This window comes from Anser brachyrhynchus, assembly GCF_964034855.1.
Source record: "Anser brachyrhynchus genome assembly, chromosome: 2".
NCBI lineage: Eukaryota > Metazoa > Chordata > Aves > Anseriformes > Anatidae > Anser > Anser brachyrhynchus.
The window spans coordinates 70,380,272-70,402,345 of record NC_137695.1 but is presented as its reverse complement, the minus strand read 5'-3'; the positions used below and the strand labels follow the sequence as shown (position 1 = coordinate 70,402,345).

General features: G+C 44.0%; 1 protein-coding gene across 5 annotated transcripts in view; it reads left to right on the top strand.

The window, feature by feature from the left end:
- BMP6 (bone morphogenetic protein 6) overlaps positions 1–22,074 on the top strand; it is a 123,108-nt gene that overhangs the window by 68,283 nt on the left and 32,751 nt on the right. For all 5 annotated transcript variants that reach the window (XR_013947576.1, XR_013947577.1, XM_080582739.1 and 2 more), the window contains exons 3-6: positions 11,186–11,334; positions 12,179–12,376; positions 20,302–20,378; positions 21,963–22,073. Coding sequence is in view for 3 of the 5 variants with exons in the window: in XM_080582739.1 (XP_080438865.1) it covers positions 11,186–11,334; positions 12,179–12,376; positions 20,302–20,378; positions 21,963–22,073 (535 nt within the window). In the remaining 2 variants the exon portion in view is untranslated. The remainder of the gene's footprint in view (positions 1–11,185; positions 11,335–12,178; positions 12,377–20,301; positions 20,379–21,962; position 22,074) is intronic.

The window sequence follows — 22,074 nt, the reverse complement described above, 5'->3', positions numbered from 1 at the left end:
GAGGTCTCTTCCAACCTAGATGATTCTGTGATTCTGTGAGAGGTTGTTGCTCTGTGCTGCTATGTGCTGTCCCCAGGAGGTCTGAGCATGGGTGTTCATGCTGGGAGGAATGCTTGATGGTAACCAGTCTGGTACACGTGAACAGGACATGTCACTGCACAGTCCTTCCCTTGTGGGAAAAGGGCATGGCAGTGCACTAACTGGGGCTCAGCCACAGAAAGTCCCCGGTATGACCTTTTTGATGTCTTGGCATACAGCAAGAATCTGATGCAAGGCAACAGAATTTTAAACCAAAGATGATGTATGCTTGCATTGCTCTTGCGTACTGAAATCCATGTATCTCCTTTCAACTTGATACTACCAGCATAAAGTCATAGCATTTTTGTAATTGATTGTGATTATTGCAGCCTTGACCTGCTGTCTGCTAGTTGATGCTAAGGTAAATAGAGCAGAATAAAATTCAGCATGCTGACGCAGGGATAAAATCACTCCTGGACTTTCAGTGGCCATGAGGAAGGTGAAAGAGAGAGGCTCTGAGGGTACAAACTGACAGACGAAAAAACCCAAAGTGTAAACTTGATTGATTCATTTCAAAAGAGTAATGTTTCTGTTGAGGGAGGGAACATGCAAGGCTGGGGAACGCGTGGTCTATTAAATGTCAGAGTAATGCTGTGGTACAAAAGTGTTTCCTTGCTTCTGATGAAGCATGTCAGGATGTCAGGATTTTAACTGTTACTCTGCTGCTGAATAATAATAATAAAAAAGGAAATCAGAAATAACTGTGTTTTAAAAAGCTCCATCTCTTCTCCGTGAAGGTTTGCTAAATGTTTTCCTTTCTGGCCCATCTTTCTTCAGCCTTTCCCCGATACCATTTGTAGAATCTACCTTTGATGAAGAGTTCATCAAACAGCTACCAGTTTTTCTGTGGGGACTCTGGTCTTTGGGGAAATAGAGAGAAATACTGCATATATAGTTGTTAGTGAAAAAAATGTGTTTTACAGTAGTGTTGTTCCCTTTGCCCTTTGAGTTGCAGGTTGGCTGGCATGTCTTCTGGGGTAATGTTACCTCACTGCCCACTTAAAGAACTGAAGAAAGTCAGACGGTCATGCAGATTCCGTAGATATTAGCTGTATTGTTCATTTATGGTTTCATAGATTAAAAAATTGTGAGTGTTGGTCCATTTTAGATTTTACATATACAAACCCATCTCTGGAGCTGGAGGAAAATCTCTACCAAGCATCTATGGAAGTGGTAGATATGCAGTTTTGTGATGGTCAACAAAGCAGGACACAGAGCATGTCAGGTTTGAGGTTGCCTCTTGTAAAAAGAAATGTCAACTTTTATGTGTGTATTACACTATTTTACAGCAAACTGAGCAAGCGAGTAATGCACTTCAAGAAAGACAATAAAGCACAAGGTAGACATACCTCCTTCCTAACAAATTCATAAAATATTTGTTCAGAAGGTGGCTGTTGGTTTTTTATACAAAACTATACTGTCACCTTGTATCTTTTTTCAAACACGCCAGAAATGTGCGTGGTGAAGCTCAGTGCACATCCCTTGGCTCTGGGTGCTTCAGCCTTCATGAATGCTGGGCACTGCCAGGTGAAGAGACCTCTGTACATACAGGGCAGAGGCAGCATCTCAGATGGAGGTCACAAGGGAGTTTTCAGCCCAGAGTTGGTGAACATTTTGGGTCTTTTGGTCCCCTTCTGTCATGGTCCTTCTTGCCGCTACCACTGGCCATGCCGTTGGGACTGGGAATGGTGAGGCAACTTCTTCTAGGTCCAGACCACCAACAGTTCACCGTCCCTCCTGCCACGGGCTCTGCATGAACTGCTGACCCAGAGATGAGTGTCTGTAGTTCATTACTAACCTCTGACTCATCCATTCCCTCCAGACTCCCTTTTTGTTTCTTTTTCTTTTTTTATTTATTTATTTTTGCTGGTGGGAAGGAGGGAGACGTTTGGCTAAAGGAACTCACGCTTCGGATGAGACTGCGGGATGTGTCACACCGTCTGCGCAGAGAGGGGCAAAACACGGCTCATTGATTTTTGCAGCTGTAAAAGGAGATGTCCCTTTGTACTTTTGGCCCAAAGGACTATTTCATGTATATACAGAATATAAAAGCACATACGAAAACATACGTTTGTGTATAAATATGTACGCATGTAGGTATTCTCTGTATGTATCTATATAAAAGTGTATATATATTAATATATATTGTCTTCTCTAGTAATTATTCTCTCTATATTAAAAATATACAGCTGTTAAAAGACAATTAAGATCTTAGAAGCTGCTTACCACCCCTCAGCCTTCCCTTCAGTGTAAATTCTGACTTTGCTGGATGCTGTTGCTGCTGTAGATTCAAACATATAGCCATGCTAATACTAAAACATTGTATTTAGTTGTTCTCTAATATCTCTTCATGGAGGAAAAAAATATTGATTTTCTTTTTTCCTCAGATTCTTCTGGGATGCCTTAAGGAGCTGTATTCTTTGAGTAGTTTTTATTTTTGTCATCAGTTCACTTGCTTTTACTTTTGTCTCAGTGGATTAATTTGGAGTGTAATATTTTCTTTTCCTGTTGAAAATGGTAGAAGGTTAAAATCCAAAATAGCACTATTTTTTGAAGAAACTTGTTAAATATTTGGAAGGCTTCTGCTGCACTTTAGCAGACATATAATGAGCCAGAAAAAAACAGCTGCCTTTGACTTAAAAAAAAAAAAAAAAAAAAAAGTTGTGTCACACTTCCTTTAGAATAATGGCTTGAATAACAGCCTGATATTTCCTGACCTTTGACAGCATTTTATTGCATAAAGAAGAGTCTGTACAGATCTCAAAGTCTAGCTCATGAGCTAGCAGGTAAAACATAAGGAGTTGAAGTAGCACCTTTCTTCATCTTGTTCTGTTGGGAAGTCCTCCTTCTGGTCAGGAAAATTCATCTCTGAAGGCCACAGATGATGTTTGTTCAGTCAACAGTGGCAATCACTATGTTAATCTTGGCTTTTACGGGGTTAACAGTTGTCTGCAACAGTTATTTGTAGCTAATAAAATATTATCAGGTGCAAATAATTCTTACAGGCGCAGCTGGAGTGTATAGGTTTTAACCAGCCCTTCCCAAGAGAAAGGCAGTGTGCACCTCCGAGGAAAAAAATATATAAATTAAAAAAAAACCTGCACGTTCCTCTCAGAGAAATGAGTTTTGTAGTGCAGGAGATAAGTAAAAAGGAACATTTGGTAGCCACAAATCATCAGCTTAAACTCACAGCATGAAAGTATCCCTGTGCTCTGATGAAGTATAAAGTGGCTTAATTCAGTATTACTTGAGCAAAAAAATGATCATCAGGGGAGTAAGAGTGTCAGTATGTGACTGCAATACAAGCATGGGTTCTACTTAGCAGAATCACAGAGCATTACTGGTAATTCCCTAGGGCACAGTACAAACGAAACAAAACCTGAGACTTAAAATTTCTACCTTCTACTAAATTATCAAACTTATTTTTGCCAGCCAGCATAGATGAGACTAAAAACAAGGATTATATAGGGCCATTTGAGATTGTCTCCTAGGTAGGGGCATACACAAAGAGTGGATGATCAGAGATCAATGCTTATTGAAACAGCAGGAAACCTTCAGGGAGCCACTCGGCACTCTCTGTGTTAAAAGCAATCAGAAATATGGAAGCGATGCTCGTGGAGTCTCCAGGCAATGAAACACATATTGAGGACAGTGTGGTTTAAGAACATTCTCTCTTCAAAAAGAAAACATTTTTAATACTGACTCACTTGTGTCAATAATATTTTCATCTCTCCATTCCTTCCACCCTTTTGTAAGGTTAAAAAAAATAGTGCCTAGAAACTAAGCTTTTGTTTTATAACCAAACCACGGCTAGCAGCCACGTTCTGTCATAACACAAACTGTTGGAGATGCCAGTGGGACGCGGTGAAGAGATTAATGAAACCTTTAGGACAGGACAGCATGGGTTTCTGACAGCATGGAGCAGAGATGTGTGAAGCAGTGCTGGGGTGGCCTCTGGTTTGCTCTGGGTGGGGTGGATTTGGGCATTCAGATGGGCTGTGGTGGCTGATGGTGGGAGCCAGAATGGGCAATGATGTGTCCACCCAGTGCTGCTGCCCATCAGAGACCAGGCTGTCTGAAGGCTGGTGTGGAATTTTTTAATTTTTTTTCTTTATTGGTATGTGTCAGAAGCAGGGAGGTCAGCCAAAGCATCAGTTTAGGAGCACAAGTGGTGCTAGCTCTTCAGTGCTTGTCCCACCTTGCGCACAGCTGTGGGGACATTGTGTTTGGGCAGGAGGGAGCTGTGCTCTCCTCCCTGTGGTGATACAGGTGCACAGCTACGCGTAGGCTTGTTTCTGAGGTGAAGCACCAGTTCTGGGGGAGACCAGCAAAGCCCTCTGTGACTTCTGATACCTTTCGGGCATGGATTGCCATGGAAGCAAAACCTTTGCAAGGGAAAGGAGGAAATGAGTTTGTCTCTGGAAACAGATCATTAATTTCTTTCTTGAAGCTTCCTCGCTCTCACCCAGTGAGGTGTCAGGTCAGGAGTGAGGAGGGAAGGCAGTTTGTGGCTGATCAAAGATGTTAGTCCTTAGTTTGGATCATCAGTGTGTTTTCAAGTGCAAATATCCTGTTAATGCAGACCTCAAAACACTCCCACACTGTCCAAACCACTGATCTATGAAAAACACAGTGGCCTGTGCTAGTGATCAAAGGAAGATACGGTACCTTAATGGTCAAAGTTTATTAAACAGTTTCATTTGCACCTGGAATGAAAAGTGAGGACTGGAGAAAGATTCTTCCTATGTGATAAGACGTATGTGGGCATCAGCGTGCCCTCCTGAGCCACCGTCCAGGGACTGTGCTCCTCTGCTGAGCACAGCTGCTCAAGAGTTAAGGCCGTCATCATTTTTTTTAGCTGCCAGTTACAGTGGTAATAAAGTCTTCATCTTTGCAACAGGATATTTATACAAATACGATCCGAGCTTCTAATCTAAAGGGCAAATTGATTTGCCGGCAGTGTTTATAGCTTAGAAAATAAATATCTGTCCTCAACTAGATTTTGGACTGGGTTGTGTAACACAAATGACAAAGCTAGCATCAATCTGTTTCAAGTTAGGGTCAGGTTTGTATATAGTGTGCATATATTTGTATATGATAGAGCTGTTTCCATGATGCTATAGAGAAGTGTCTGTCAGCATTTCAGTTCAACTCCCACCAAGCATATGTGATTTGTTGTGTTTTGGGGTGGTTGTTTTTAGTAGTTTAAAAGTCAAAGTTATTCTGGATGAGACTTACCGGTTCCATAACCAGCTGGCTTTTTCTACCAAAACTAAAAAATGCTATATAAATAACTGCCTTCTTTCTTCTCTTAAAGATAAATACTTCCCATTTACACTCTCCCCCATCTTCATGGCTCAAACTGCATTTCAATGCTGAGGTGTAGTACTTTTAATTATTACTACAACTAGAATGTCCCTTGGTGTCCTTATATCCTAATCAAGGAAATGAGAAACATGTGTCCTATCCTGACTTCGGACAATTTTTTTTTTTCTTTTTTACTGTTCCTGTTGGTAAAATGTTCATTCCCTAAAGCTGTGGAGCTCACAACCTTGAGCTGGGTGCGGGGAGACACCTTTGCACTCAAATATCAGTGTTGGCTTTGTTGGGGCTTATCACGGACACGTAGGCTGAGCTTCCCCTAGTCTTGGTGTGGGGGGACCATGTCCACCATCTCTGGGCTCTCACCTTCCACTCTGCCAGATGCAGCCTTAAAACAGGACAGCTTTTTCAACACATGGGAGATTTTATCAAACAGAGCACTGGTGGTGTGAGCAGTGTGAAGCCAAGCTTACCTACCTCTCCATTCTGGTGTGTCCCTGTGCTCCATTCTATGCTTTTTCCTGCAAATTAGTTCCCAGTTGCTGGTCTCCTATTCCATCTTGGAAGTAGCTTCATTTGCAGGCTGACAGTGCCTAGTATTTCTTTCCTTATTTCTAACGAATTCTTATAGGACATGCACATCTCTTCCCCTGGCCCAGAGATGGTATAGCTTCTTCAAGACAGTTAAACTGAGTTTTTCTTCTTTTCCCTAAAATGATAGAGACTGTCTTCGCTTTCCATGGCAGCTCATTGCAGGTGCTGGCATTCCTTTCCTTGAAGCTCTGTGTATGAACGGGTGCTGATGGATGAGATTTTCCATGGTGCTTTTAACTCTCTGCAATAATGGTCATTTAGACATGCTAAGTTGTTAAGGTTTTATATATTATCTGTTGACAGTACTTTATTCTATATAAGCTGCATATACCATATGTTCTACAAGCAATAAACATTAAAAAAATCACAGTAGGACTTACATCTCTTGAAAGGTGGTGGATTCAAAGTTTTTAAAAGGCTGTGATGATTTCAAGGTTTTATCTACAAGGAGCTTCATTCAACTCAGTAAGGCTGCATCTGTTGTGAGTACAGTTATTTGTCATTAGTTGATAAGAGCAAATAATCTTGGTAGTTTGCAATGTACAGAATAATTTTTATACAAGGTCAGTATCTGTACAAGCTAAAGACTCTGATCCAGTGTACACAGAAGAGTATTTAGAAAGTGTGTTAATCAAAATGTAAATCCCACACACTTCTGTTCAAAATTCTCTTTTGAAAAACTGCTGTTAGGCAGTCTAGACTATTATGTCAACTTGTCTTTGAAGAAAAGTAAACAAAAAGGTTCAGCTGAGGAAAGTTTTAGAGACTTAGAGTAATTAATGCTTTGGTAAATGGCTGTTGATGCGTAACAATCCTTTAAACACCTGGGTAATTGCGAGCTTTGAAGTTGGGCCAAAAACGTTGTTCTGAGCTCTGTAATTAAAATAAGAGGCCTTTAACTTAGTCATTTTGAAGGTGAGAGTTCTGTTTATTCTCACTGTCTCCCTGTAAGACTTCTGCCTGATCAGGGAAAAAAGGCCAGGGAGGGTGGGAAACTAAAAAAACCTAGCTCAACATATGCTTCTTTAAATTCAGCTTTTTATAGCTTTGGTGTTTTTCCTGTAGCAAAGTTCCATGTTGTAATGTGTACCCAGAACAGAGAAATTATTTTAATGCAAACGTTTCACTAAGTATAGCAACTGAGATTAACCACTTGACCTGGTTACTAATTTGACTAAATTCTAATCTAATTAGTATTCAATTAAAGTGAATTAACACCCAGAAACATTTTGTTGAAAGGTTTACACAGAGGTTTCAGTTAACAAAATATTTATCTTGGGGGACAGGGGGGAACTGGAGTTAAACGCAAGCTGTTTCTCCTATAAATGCCTGGAGTACATGATTGGGATGCCGGTGTTAAGAATAGTAGTTGTATTTGATATTTATATCCTACAAATCATATTGCTCTCTGGGGACACTGGAGCTAAATACTGCCTTCTGAATCACACAGGCCACATTTCTCTGGTAAATTGTGTACTTCTTTCTGTTTATTGCAGCCACTTGTGATTGCTCTGTTGACCTTAGCTTCCCAGTCCTCCTCCAGAGTCCTCTGAACGCCACGGAAAGACTTCCATTTCTTTCTTGGGATTTGAGACCATACTGCATGGCCCTGATCCAGAGCTCAGAGCTCCTGGTTTGAGTTAGGAATTCCTAATTTGCATCTTCCCACTTAATGTCCGCTCTTGTCTCAGGAGGGTTTTTTAGCTCATTGCCACAGTTTCTCCCACACACTTGCTTTCCTTTAATAATACATGTTATGCCTGCAACACCCTTATTATGGAAGTCATTAATTAAACTCATCCAGGTTAGGCATGCTGAAAATAAAGGTGAGATGGTCGAGCATCGTAGTAACAGTGAGATATAACAATAGTTGTTACATAATAGTTGTTATATAGTTGGAATGCTGGCTCGGGAATAACAGGCTTGATTCACGGAGTACATAGTGGTCTCAGGTACTTTCTACTCCTTTTTCTCTGCAGACTTTGCTTTATTCCAGAGTCTCTTCATCTGGTCCTTGTGTGTCCACGTGTCCCCCACCATCACAGCAAGGCCTTCACCCTTCCCCATCTGGTTGGACGTAATATCCCTTCCACCTAGCCTGGGAGACCTCTCAGTCTCTGTTCAAGCATCAGACGCTGTACACCTTATTGTCAGGAGCAGCATGGACATTTCTCTGCCATGCAGCTCTAGGGAAGGACAGGCTCTAAGTAAATCCATTTTTTTCCTTAATTTGGTCTTTGGAAATAGGTGATTTTTAATTTAATTTTATTTTTTTTTAATCTTCATGCTGAAAACAAAACTAGTAACAAATGCTACTAGTTACTAGACAATGTTGTGCAGCCTGGCAAGTTTCAGGTAACAAACATTAACTGAAAACAGACTTTAAGTATTAGGACTTGTTACCTGTGAACATTACAGATGTGACCTACAGTACCTGTGAGGTGAATCTGCATCATTGGCTTTATCCACTCACACAAATCAGAAGCCAGTTAAATAGAGGAGCTGATTGAAAATTAATTGTGTATGAACTTTTTTTTTTTTTTTTTTGGCCAACAGTTAACTGGATTGGAAAGCCCAGTTGTCACTTTTTTGCTGTTTTACAAAGGCATTTAAATCTGTCCAGAGCCAGTGTGAGATACTGGGCTAAGGTGGAGCGTTCCCATTTGGTAGCACTGTACCTTGGTCTGAGAGTTTGCTCATTATATTTGTGGAGGACACTGAGATGGGGGAGACCGACTGGAAGACAAGTCTGTATTTTAAATAAACTAATAGTGATGAAGGTCCAGTCTGGGGAAAAAAGTGTGATCTGATAGTAAGGAAAATTACATTTGGGCACGACAAATCAGTGATGTAAATACACCTTAGGAAGTGACTGGGTATGTTGCAGTGCAGCAGCACAAATTATAGTTAATTATATTATTATATATATTATTAGTATTAGTATCATAGTGAATAGCATTATAGTGAATCACAAGGTGATCATGAGTTAACAGTGAGTTTTGTGAAAAAGCCAAAATGTTATTCTGAGATGTATGAGTAGAGGTACAGTCTCAGAAACACATGAAGATTCTTTCCATTGTACTCAGCATCAGTGAGATTTTGATCCAGTCTGGGTCTATAGAATAGCTGTGAGAATAGTTAAAGTCTAGAAAATATGGCTTGCAAGGAAAGACTGAAGACTTGGTGTTGTTTTAAGAAGGGGAGGGTGTTGTGTCATTTTAGTTAGATATTGTGGGTAATTATTTTTATTTTTTTAAAAAAAACACCTTCAAGTGAAATATATTTGACTTCCTGGGAAGATGGTGGAGTTCCAAAGACAGGAAAACTTGAAGATCATGTCAGGCAAACATCTCTCAGGAGTGGCGTGGATGTAGCTGATCCTACCTGGAGTTCAGAAGCAAGGGACTAGGTCCTTGTGTTCCTTTCTGGCTTTACATGTCTGTGATGGCCACGTGACTTCACAAAGTGCAAGGCGATGGGTATTAATGACTGAGCCTCCTCTTCAAATTTGTGCAGAGTTGACTAATTCTGTGTGCTTGAATGTTCATGAAGGTGAATACAGAGTTTGCTCTCACAGAGTTCCCAGCAGCTCTGCAGCCAGACCTGTTTGGTTTGGGCGGACATAATGCTGAAGTTGCTCCAGTCTGGAGGCTTCAGTGGGGCATTGTCTGAAGCAGACAAGTGCAAGGGAACGTATGGCACCTAGAGAAGGGAAACTGGGCATGGGAAACCAAAAAGGAATCAATGTGAGGGGGTAGGTCAGAACAGCTTCTAGGAAAGGCACTTTTCAGATATAGACCATGTCAAGCACTGGAGAGGACCAATCTGTAAATCTTAGTTAGAGGTAGGGATGATCTAGCAGTTCATTTCTCTCTTAACCAGAGAGGGGAAAAGTAGTGCCAGCTGCAGGTGCTGTTTGCAGCCTCCTGTAAGCAATGCCTCAGCTTACATACCTGCCTGGGAAAGCCCAAATCTTTCAACCTTAAGGTTTCCAAAACATGTAGCAGGTGGCTAGCCCCAGCCACTTGCTGCTGTTTGAGGTGAAGGTCAGAGTTGTTCCTGAACCCTGTTACTGCTGGAGGAGCGATGGCAAAGACTCCTGTGGGAAAGGCTGCTGAGTCAACCACAGAGTGTGCGGCTACCAGCGAGGCAGAGGAAAGCCTCCACGCTGTAAAAATAGCTACACTAGAAGCCCTAATATACTTAAGTGCTTATTTTTCCATGTGTGATCTCATGTAAACCAAGCTGCTGGGCAGTATGACATAGCAGTTGGCCAAAAATAAAGTGTAACTCAATCAAAACTTTTTTTTCTGAAGTTAACCTTTGATGGGTTGAAGAGATAGGTATCCTGTTTTTCATTTCCATTAAGTTATTGTCAGGAAAAAAAAATCAACAGAGAGAGAGAGACAGGTGAAGTTGGGACTGATGCCTGGTATCCACTTTGTGATGCTGGTAATAGGTTAAGGATAGGAATTGTAGCTCTTTTGCACGTGAAAGTTATGCATATAATACAGTGAGAAAATGTAAGCGGGATTTCTCTGGGTGCTTCTGCAGTTGATTTCATTGAACTGAATTTTAGTGTCTGTTTGATCCTGCAGAAAAGGCACAGACATGATAGCATTTGAAGCTGAAGTCCATGAAGGAGACCCAGTACCAACATCCTTGGAACAACACTTTCTAATCCATGTTGCAAAACCTGAGCAAAATGTCTTTAGGGGACCGTATGTCTTTAGGGTTCATTTTGCTTCACTGTTTGATGTTTGGCCTGTTACTTGTTTTTGTTTGTTTGCTTGTTTGTTTTGTTTGTTTGTTTTTATTGTTATCAATTGTGGTAGATCTGTCTTGTGAAAGTTGGACTGAAACCACAAAAACCCTTTGACAAAAGTCATTGAATGCCTGGAAACGCTGGTAATTTGACCACTGTCCTGCCAGGGCTAGAATTACTCTCTTCAGGAAGAAGAGTGACTTATGAATCTCTTGCTGATAGAAAAACACCAAGACCTAAGGACTGAGATTCCTTTCCTCCAGCCTAGAAAACAGTGGAAAAACCTTTGCGATCCTGAATTTCACATGCAGAAGCACATGCATCTTGTGGAAAAACTCTGGTTACAAACAGGCAGATTTTGGGGGTTGTTAGCCAGGGGAGAAAACCCCAGCTATCACTGTCTTGTCATTGCTTTTTCTTCTGCAGATCCTCTGACCTGTTTCTGCTGGACACACGGGCAGTGTGGGCCTCGGAGGAGGGATGGCTGGAGTTTGATGTCACTGCCACCAGTAACATGTGGGTGATGAACCCTCAGCACAACATGGGGCTCCAGCTGAGCGTGGTGACCCTGGACGGTAGGCCATGGGCCAGTTAACATGAGTCATCTCGTGAGCCTCTTGGATGCTGTTTGGAAGTGGTGCTAACAGCGTCCAGTTTTAATGTGGGTGGCTGTAATGATGGCACTTCACAGAGCACAGAAAATCTGAAAGGTGGAAAAGGAGAGAATGTAAGACAGTAAGAGGTTGAGTGTTGCAGGATAAGCAGTAGGGAAGGAGAAGATCTAAGTGAGCAGATGGCAACTAAAGACAACAATGACATTTTATGTCTGTGGGAACTGGCCTCCAACCTTATATTTTCTTCTTATCACTCCATCCTGGATTTTGGTACAACTGTGGGGTCAAATGAGACAGAAGGACTGTTAACTGCTCTCCCTGAGGAAAATGCGGTGCCAGCCTCCACCTCCCCAAATGTGTTGAGAGCCTATCTGTGTACTCCTGGCCAAAGCACCTCTCTTTGCCCTTTACTTTCCCCAAAGGTCTCCTAGCTCCATCTCTGCTCCTTGTGTTTAAACAGCCACTGAGACAGTCACTGGCAGCTGCTTAAACAGTCCTGAGACATCCAGGCATTGTGTTTTATATATCTATCTCTATACCTGTTTAATGCCTAAAATGGAGTAGAGATTGCATAGGGGGTACCAAAGAGCCAGATGCCATGGTGGAGCTTCTTGTCCAGGGTGGATGGGTTGCTGTTGTAAAAATGTCCACAGGTCATGGTGGCAGGAGGGGAGGGTTTAATGATAAAAGAGAAACAGCATGATCAAGAAGAGAGGCAATCCTCTTTATTGGGGCACTGCAGTGCTGGAAAGAGCAATCCAACTGTGTAGTTCCTCTAACAAAAACTTTTCTGTTTCATTTTAAGGTTTCAGTGTAAATCCTAGAGAAGCAGGCCTTATAGGGCGAGATGGCCCTTATGACAAGCAGCCTTTCATGGTGGCCTTCTTTAAAGTGAGTGAAGTCCACGTCCGGACCACTAGGTCAGCGACGAGCAGGCGCAGGCAGCAGAGTCGAAACCGCTCCACCCAGGCTCAGGATGTTTCCAGGGTGTCGACTCTCACAGGTAATCATGAAACACCCACTCTGTCTGGGAGCTGGGGCCTCCTCTTGTGATGTTCCTGTTTGCATTGGTGTGCAAAAGCAAGAAGGGGGATGTGAGGTGGGGTGCCCCTCCTTGGGGGCACAGGTTGTATCTGTGATGGGATGGGAGTGGCAGTCTCATGTAAGTAAATTTACAGGAGTTTTCAAACCCAGGGTGGAATACAAACCGCTGTGTGAAGTCACAGCCATCAAATTCAATATTTGCCTAGAATCATGCCATGTGAAATGCTATATTTAAAAGATACCATTTCAGTGTACGCTGGGATCTATCATATTGCTTATACATGTTTCTAGCAGGGTCATCATTTGGTTTTCTTTGGAAAAACCCTTTTAGAACAGCATGAGATTTTTTTTCCCTTTGTTGGAACAGTAGTGTAAATGGTGAAGTTCATTTCCAGGCATGCAAGAAGGCTTGCCTGTTTGCTGTGGAAAGATTGCATGCTGCTGTGTTGTACAAGCTTGTGAGTGTTGCTACGTGCTGGTGGGACAACTCTGAAATTTTGATGAAAATTGAGAAAGTCTTGCCTTGTGCATTTTAACTGCTTTGCAGCTGTTCTGCCCTATGTCACAGTGCTGCAGGCTTTCATTCATTGAGTGCCTTCTTTCCTCTCAAACATTTCAGCCAATTCCTAGTTACTTGATTAATTTGCTTATGCTGCCCCCTTCTTTTCCAATAGGATCCCTGCTTTTCCTGCATCTAGGCATGACTAAACCCCCAGGAAGAGAGGTGGTTTTGTTAGTCTTGTTGTTAGTTTCGTTGCGGGAAAATGAGCCAGCCTTGCTAAAGCTTCACCAGTGTGAACCCATTGGCTGCATCCTGCTCTGGTGTGCTCGGGCAGTGGGCAGGCTGCATCCACAGTGGTCATGCACATGCTGCTGGGTCATGGGTAGGGCTGGCAGCGGTGCTGCACTGGAGGCTTTTTTCTCTGAGGCTAGCAGTAGAGCTGGGGAGCATGGGCAGGGAGGAGACGTGGGGAGCTGGCATCCACACGGTCTAGTGAATGAGCAACCTCCCTGCCCAGAACTGTGGGTACTGTTATTCGTGTAGGAGCTGGTAGCAGTGCCAGGATGGGCTCCAGCTTCCCCTCCTTAGCTCTGCAGATTTCATAGCACTGAAACCGAGATTTGACTACAATTAAATCAGGAGATGTGTTTCAAAGCTCCAGAGGAAGCAGATACATTGGGCGAAAAGGGCCATTTTTATATTGCTGGTTTCTTGACTACAACAGGCATGAGATCATAAAATTATTAAAAAAAAAAAAAAGAGGGAAAAATAGCTGGCTGTTGTGTGATCATAAGTGTGTGGTTTTTTTTTTTTTTTGAGCTCTTCTCACTCAAAGACAGCTTTAATTTAAAACTTGGAATTTGGCAGTTCAGTAGTCAACAAGGTATAGTTGAGCCTCTATGGATTTAAGGCAGGGAAAAGGAGAGGAATTTAAAGTTAAGATGTATGTTTGGTTGGTTTCTGTGTTTAGAAAAGAGAGACTGCGTCAGCTCATTTTCCTTTCAGTGTTACTCTCTCAGAGTCTGTTCTCCTTAAGAAGTGGTTGATTTAATAGTCCAAGAGGCACTGATGACCCCGCAGGCACGGCTCTATGGACCAGTGTGGGTTTTTAACATTAAAAAGATTGCAGGGATTTTTTTCTTTTTTAGTTGGGTGGATTCCTACGTACATGCCCCACTTGTGCACAGCAGGACTGGGGAAGCTTTTGCCACAGGGCAATGTAGGACATGAACCCAGAGGTTACCCTGACAGCCACCTTGCTCCTGGGGGCACCCAGACACACTAGGACCTGAGGTGGGTACAGGACCACACACAGACCCCACCTGCTCAACTGCCCACCTGCATATCTTCCTCTTTCACTGTATCTTGCATCTCATCAGATTTTTGGTGCGTACTCTACCAGCTGGGAGATTGGTGCTACCCTTCAGGGCTTGAGGGCAGTTTCTTTCATGGTGTTCCAGGCAGCTGGTTGGTGCTGGTGCTTTTTTTGTGGATTGAACCATCCCTCCTCTATGTGAGCCCCTTTCCCAAATGATGCTGTGATTTAGGTTGGGGTGCTGTGTTTAAAAAAGCCCTATTTACTCTCTAAATATGGAAAGCATTTCAAGTCCCGCCATTAGGAGCATTTGAAGTGTGCTGCTGGACTGGCACTGGATCTGGTGAGCCAGAGGATTTTGTTAAAGCACGCTACTGCCTGCAGGACTGGGACCCTGCTGTGTCTTCTGTGATGTGCAGTTCTTGTCCTGAAGTCAGTACCAAGTGCTCAGAGGCTAAGGTTATGGCTGTGGCATAAAAATGCAAATAGTCTGTATTTTTTCGCCAAGAATGCTCATTTCCCTGAATTATAAACACGTAATTATAATTGGCTTATATAAAGCAGAACTGAGTAACCCCCATGGTTATGAACTGCTTTGACATAGAGTCCTGCGTCAATGCATTCCTGGAGCCGAGCTCTGGTCTCGTGCAGAAGGAGGATGAGCAGGAAGAAAAGGAAGTATTTTTGGCTGTTAAGGCAGAAAATCACGCGTCATCTCAGGCCCAGGACACAGAGGCACGATGTGGGTGGGAGGAGAGTGCAGGTGTTTTTCCACAGTTGCCTCCAGGGTCTGGAGGCCATTGCCAGGCCATGTCTACAGTGGGCTCAGCCCATGCTCTGGGCTGATCCTGTCATTAACCTGAAGACCTGGGGAGTCTTCAACCCAACAGATGGTGATCCTTGAGCATGAGTGTTAGTGCTGTGTGGTCAGCTCCTCCGTAGGTTACCTGAAAGCTGGTTTGTGTGTGTGGCCGTCTCCTTGCCCAGTGGCAATAACCATCCTCTTCCACAATTCATCCTTCGGGCACATCCCACTCCATGCCTCATCCTTATTGAGACGTTGTGATGTAAACATCCAACTTCTGGCTGCTCATGCTGCTCTGAGCAAGACTCACTTGCACAGAGATCTTCACAAATTAGAGGGCTGGCCAATCACCAGCAGCATGAAGTTTAACAACATCTGCACCTGGGAAGGGTGCAGATGGTTATACGTACAGACTGGGGGATGAGAGGCTAGAGAGCAGCCCCGTGGAAATGGATCTGGGGGTTCTGGTTGATGACAAGTTGAATGTGAGCCAGCAGTGTGCCCTGGCAGCCAAAAGGGCCAGCCATGTCCTGGGGTGCATCAAGCACAGCATGGCTAGCTGGTCAAGGGAAGGGATTGTCCTGCTCTACTCTGGTGCGGCCTCACCTCGAGTACTGTGTACAGTTTTGGGCACCACAGTATAAGAACAATAAAATTATTAGAGAGAGTCCAAAGGAGGGCTACAGAGATTGTGAAGGGTCTAGAGGGGAAGACGTATGAGGAGCAGCTGAGGTCCCTCGGTTTGCTCAGCCCAGAGCAGAGCAGGCCGAGGGGAGGCCTCATGGCGGCCTGCAGCTCCCTCACAAGGGGAGCGGAGGGGCAGGCGCTGAGCTCTGCTCTCTGGGGACAGTGACAGGACCCGAGGGAATGGCATGGAGCTGTGACAGGGGAGTGTCAGGCTGGCTGTTAGGAAAAGGTTCTTCACTGAGAGGGTGGTTGGGCACTGGAACAGGCTTCCAAGGGAAGTAGTGACAGCACCAAGCCTGCTGGAGTTCAAGAAGTGTTGAACAGCACTCTCAGACACATGGTTTGATTTTTGGATGGTCCTGTGTGGAGACAGGAGTTGGTCTCTCTGAGTCTTGTGAGTCCCTTCTAACTTGGGATATTCTATGGTTCTGTAACTCACACAACACCCCCTTCTTTTCCGTCCTGGAGGCCCCAAGATAAGATGAGATGCCCCATGAGAAGCAGAGGGGCTCTCAAGGTGACACTTCCATGCAGTGCTGCATATGCGTGCTGCACTCCAGTACCGGCAGGCTACCCTGTGCGTGTGGGAGCTCGATACCTCAAAGGGCAGTACGTGCATACACTGAAGGCAAGTAAGGTCAATAAGGCCAAATGCTCTCACAGTGGCAGGGATCTTGTTAATAAACACCATTATCTCACATAAAATCTATTTAGTGGAGGTCTCAGATGCAGTGCAGCCAGCATTCCCATGTGCCATAACGTGCGTGTCCTCTCCAGCCCCAAATCTCCCCTTCTTCCCACCCAGGCAGGCCACTTTCATGTGAAGTGGGCTGTTGTTAACTGTGCGTTCAGTTTACACCAGCTTTATCTGGACAAATCACCAAAGTCAAACACCAAGAAGAAGGGGCTGGCCTAAGAGACCTCTGTCAGAGCTATTTGGGATGACAGAGGCAATTAATTACCCTGTGGAATTTGGTAAACTGGCACCTTGGGAGCAGCGAGGGTATTCTCAGATGGATCAGCCTCAGTAAATATTTATATCTTCTTTGCTAGCACTTAATGTGGGAGAGGTTATAAGAAATCTGAGGTTGGTGTGTAACTATCTGTAGGAGGAAGATCATTAGGGTCAGACTATGCTCTCTCCCCTTTCAGCAATGCAAATGCCAGTGTCCAGCCTTAAGAGAAACATCTGTGCCGGCAGAAAGGCAGGCTTGTGTCACGGTGCATTCTTGGTGAGGGCAGGCAGCCTTTGGAGCAGGCACCCATGGAGAGGAGCTGCCCTAGCTCTGCTGCTGGAACTGCCCTGCCCTGGGGCTTATTTTTAATTGCAGAACAAGGGGTGTTCTTCTATTTATTTATTTATTTATTTATTTATTTATTTATTTTAGCCTGTTGCAAGTACCAAGCTGGTATTCCCAAATATACCAGAGACAATTTGCTAAACCCACAGTGGGCTTGTAGGAAGTCCCAAAGCAGGCCCATGAACTCACAGAGATAGTGGATGTCTCTGGGAAACATCTTGCACTGAGGATGGCAATTTGGGCTGTTGAGCAAACTGGACTGGGGCAGCTGACACTGCTTTCCTGGGTCGAGATAATGTGTTGTGAAGGCTACCTTCATTAGATCAGTGTGCTTGAGCTCTCAGCCAAAACCCCATTTTTTCAGGGTCATAATTGGGAGTACGTGGCTCTAGGGCATGTGCCAAGCCCCAAACCATAAGAAATGGATCATTGTCTATTGCTGCATTTTTTCCCCCATCTGTAAAAGCACTGCTAAGATGTTTTTAAAGGTTTGTAGCATCCCTAAAGCTGGGCTAAAGGCAATTCCCCATGAATGCAGACAACGTTGCTTGCAAGGATTTGCCAGCTGTAATGCAAACTGGAGGACAAAACTGCAAAACCCTGGAGTGATAGACCTCGGGTCCTGTGCATTCACCATGGAAGAGCCCCCCATTGTCGAGGTGGTCAGTGGAAGGGAAGTGCAACATTGCAGTACTTTGTTTGGTAATCACTGACTGTTTGGAGCTTGACAGATGGATGTGGCACCACCATGAAGCTGAAAGATTTTGAAAGAAATCCTCAAGTATTCGAAGGACGCAGTAAGAAAACATATAACAAGTGGGAGAGAAGGGGTAGGGTTATATGTGAGAGAGTGCAAATCCCAGGAAAAGGGATGTTCACTATGTTGACACTTAGGTAGGTGAGCTCTGTGTTTGGGCAAGTGAGAAGGCAGGAGTGGCTGTGTCCACCTGGGATAGAGAGTAGCTGGCATGCAGTGCAAGGTATGAATTAGGTGACATTGAGGATTTTTAGGGGCAATTTTACACAGAGTGAGAGGACACACTCACAGTATGTTCTGCTTGGTATAATTTGTTAAGCAAATTTTTTTCCCTCTGTTTTCTGGAACTGCTGATTTGCTTGCGGCCTTCCTTCCCACTCCTGTTTTCTCTGCCTCCCTCACCTTCACCCCTTTCCCGTAGCTAATTAGGGTAAATTGTAGCTGTATTTGGGACATATCATAGCTCTGTGTCCTTTGTTGTGAATAGATAAATGCCATCTAGCCAGCCACCATAACTCCCTGTCAAATACAGATGTTCTTTCCCTAGCAAACAGCATATTTCCCATAGAACAATGAAGTCATGTTTTCAGGGACTAAAATGAAAGCCTTTGACCACCAAAAATATCCTCTGCTCATTTTATTTCTCATTATGAGAAATAATATCATTTAGAAACATATGATCATTTAGAAACATCTCACGCTAGAAATTTCAGGGACTGAAAAGCTTCATCTGGAAAGAAAAAAAAGCAAACAAACAACAACCCACACCCTGGTTTCTGCTGGGTATGTCTGGTTTGAAAGTGGAAAGCTTGAACAGAAAGGCTTTCCTCCGTCCTTGCTACCAGGCACTGCTGAAATAGTGTGTGTTTATGTGGTAGCAGCCTGTTAGCCAGCTCTGCTCACCTGGTTCGTGATTGAAACAAACCTATTGAAGGCCTGAAATGCAATCCTGATAGTTTAAAACCCAAACTGCTTCTAAAAACAGCTCTCTAATCTTCGGTGGTTTGGAGTCTAGGTTTGTTTTGAGGTGTAGGGTTTTTTTCAGACCTCAGTGTTAACTGTACCCAGCTGTAACACTGGGCTGCCCTTAATGTCAGTTGGATGTGCTTTTAGTATTATAGTTTTTCTTCTGAATAAATATTTGCATTTGTAGTTCCCAAACTTGGGGGGTGAGGGGGGAGAGAAGAAGAAGAAAGGCTTATTCAGAGCCAAGGAAAAAGTCACTAAAAATATTTTTCTATCCCAGCTGCCACACTTGTGGAAAGCTGCGCTGGGACCGTGCCCTTTCAGGCAGCATTAGGGGCGCCAGGGGGCTGCTTGGCTGGGGCAAGGCATCAGCATCCATGTGTGGCATCTGCCTGTGTGCAGCAGCGTGTCTGGTGAAGCAATGGGTGGAAACACTGGGAGGCCGGGTCCAGCTCCAGGCTCTGCCTGCGGGACAAGCGTGTCGGTGTCACCACGTGCACGGGGAGCCGGGCTCCCACCATGCTTCCCATCGTGGCTGTCGCTTTTTCTTTGCCCTCCCACATGCTCTTGGGCGTGAGGGTTGCCTCTCACCGTGGGGGAGATGCTCAGCCACCGCCCATCCAGGCGGGATCTGGGCAGCCATCGGGGAGTGAAAGGCCCCTCTGTCATGGCTCAAGTCCTCCCTTCGCCGCGGTCCCAGGTGTTCGCGTGCAAAGCCGCCTCTCTTTCCAAATATAGATGGGAAATTCCACTCACTATTCAAAAGCTGCATTTTGTAGGGCTGTCGGAGCAGCTTCTGCATGGTCAAAACATCGCTGCGGTAAGGGTCAGGGCTTGGTACACCATGTTTCTCTGTATACAGTGTTGGCATTAGGAAGTAAGTTAACGGTGTGAGCTTGTCAAATCCTGTGTCAACTGCAGATAAACGTGTTGCCAGAGAGGTTTGGTGGGTTCCGGGAAGGAGTTTTACGGGGTGTGGATGATACAGGTCTGAGAGCAGAGGTGCTATGTGGAGCCATGCTTGGCGCAGGCTTGGGGGAAGGCACAGACTGAGATGGGGCAAGTGGCTTTGCTGGCTACAGGACATCAGAACTGTGCAAGGATGTCTTCTAACAGGTATGGGGTGGCGAGTAGCCTCCCTGAGACTGTATTGCTTTTGGAAACTGTGCATTTTGAGCGTATCCCCCAGGGCAGAGCACACTGGAAACGTGAGCACGCAGCAGGGACATGGCACATGCCGGGCCGAAGGAGCAGAGATTTATTTTTAAGAAATTATTTTAGGGGAGGTGTTTTCTGAGGACTGCTTGTCAGGTTTTTAAGGGAGACTGAAGGAGTTGTAACTGAGTCACTGTTACTTGGGTGCCGCCATTCCCACAGGCATCTTAAAAACTTCAGGCCTGCTTTGGATGTCCCTCAACACCCTTCTCTGGGCTGCTGATGGGAGTATGCTCTTTCTTGTTGCTGAGCCCACAGTGTGCACATCTGCCCAGCTGTGTGCTCCAGACTGGTTTACCTCCTAAATTCCTGTTTTCTTCTTTTTTATTTTAACAGATTACAACAGCAGTGACTTAAAAACAGCATGCAGGAAGCATGAACTTTATGTGAGCTTCCAAGACTTGGGATGGCAGGTGTGTGATGTTTCTCTCTGGGTAAACCAGACATTTTGTTATGAAATGTTATCTAAACAGTGTCATGGTAATTCCACTCGAGGCTGCCATTATGCTTTAAAATGTCCCTTGTGCCTCCCCATTAAAACCAGTCATAGTGAAAGGCAAACAAATATTGTTAGCTGTGATATTTGATAGAATCCAGAGGAAGTTTGATACAAGATTCAAATACATGGTCATTCTCTGTCACTCATGGGAGTCACAGCAAGGGCTCCTATCTGTGCACTTGATAAGGATAATGATAAGGAAAAAAATGGTTTAAGTATCGGTTTTAATGAAATCAAGTTTTTCTAGAGATCAGCTTTGTTTTAACCTGTGCTCCCAAGGGGGCTAGCACCGAGTGCAGTAGTTAGACCAAAGATTGGTTTTAGTTGCAATGCTGCAGGGCTAGAGGGGTCCTTAGGGCAACTTATTTAGGGCCAAGACAGTGTCATTAATTGTCATGTTTCACTGAATGGCCTTTTTTTTTTTTTTTAATTCAGCACTTTTTTGTGTATAGAGCTAGCGAAGTCTCACCTCCCCACGCCCTTTGCAGTGCTTCCCATACACCACATTAAACCACAAATGTATTTACATAGCCAGTACTTGCTTCTGTATCAAGAGAGTGACTGTTTTATGAAGAGCAGCTCTTACCCAGGAGCAAATTATGGGTGAGCAAGTGCTGTAAAACAAAGGGGTAGTTTTGATACACCCAGGAATCATCACATCAGCAATCACACAGCAGACTTAGCAAAGCTGTGGTAACATTTGCTGGTTGCCTAGTTACTGCTATAGCAAAATTCATGCTACCACAGGTACGTAGTGTCAGGTAAAGGAGAAATACTCTAAGACTCTTAAGAACAGCACCAGTGAGTGCTTCCTCCTGTACGGTTACTGCAGAGCCTGATACTGATGGAAGAAAAATGTTTCTTGTTAACTGGTGATGGTTCTTTAAAACCACCTTTCTGCACTATTAACACATGGGCCAATTTTTTTATTTTAATTTACTTTTGGCTCTTTTGTAGCAGCAGGAGAAAAATCTGTAATTTTTTTTGTGTTATCCCTATGGCAAAGCATCCCCTCCTTCCATAGCATTCTGCTCATTGCCAAGGGGTCCCCTGGCACCTGCAGCTGTGGCAGGCTGTCCTTCCCCTCGTGTGGGAGTGTGGCAGCAGTGAAGTTAGACAGATGAAACTTCCTACAGTGACCCTAGGAAAGGTAGTTCATCCAGCAGGCCTAACCTGCAGGAAACATTGGAACATGAAGGCATCCAAACCATAATCCTCACAAGGCACCACAGCAGCAGTTTTAGAAATAAGACTGTTTTAGTTTGTGGCAGTTAAGCTGTGCGTAGCAGTACACCATTCTTTGGACGTTAAAATCAGTGTGTCCATGGAAAAGTCACAGCTTACAAAAAAAAAAAAAAAAACCTTTCAGTGAAAACACATTTTTCACCCTCAAGACAAACTTAGTGGAAAATTTTCAGCTGCTCTTAATTGCATCCAGTTGTCTGTAGAAGCTGGCAACTTTTTCATTTCAATTAAGTTCTGTTTGTTTCCTAAAAAGGACTGGATAATCGCTCCAAAGGGCTATGCAGCTAACTACTGTGATGGGGAGTGCTCATTTCCACTCAACGCACATATGAATGCAACCAATCATGCCATCGTACAGACTCTGG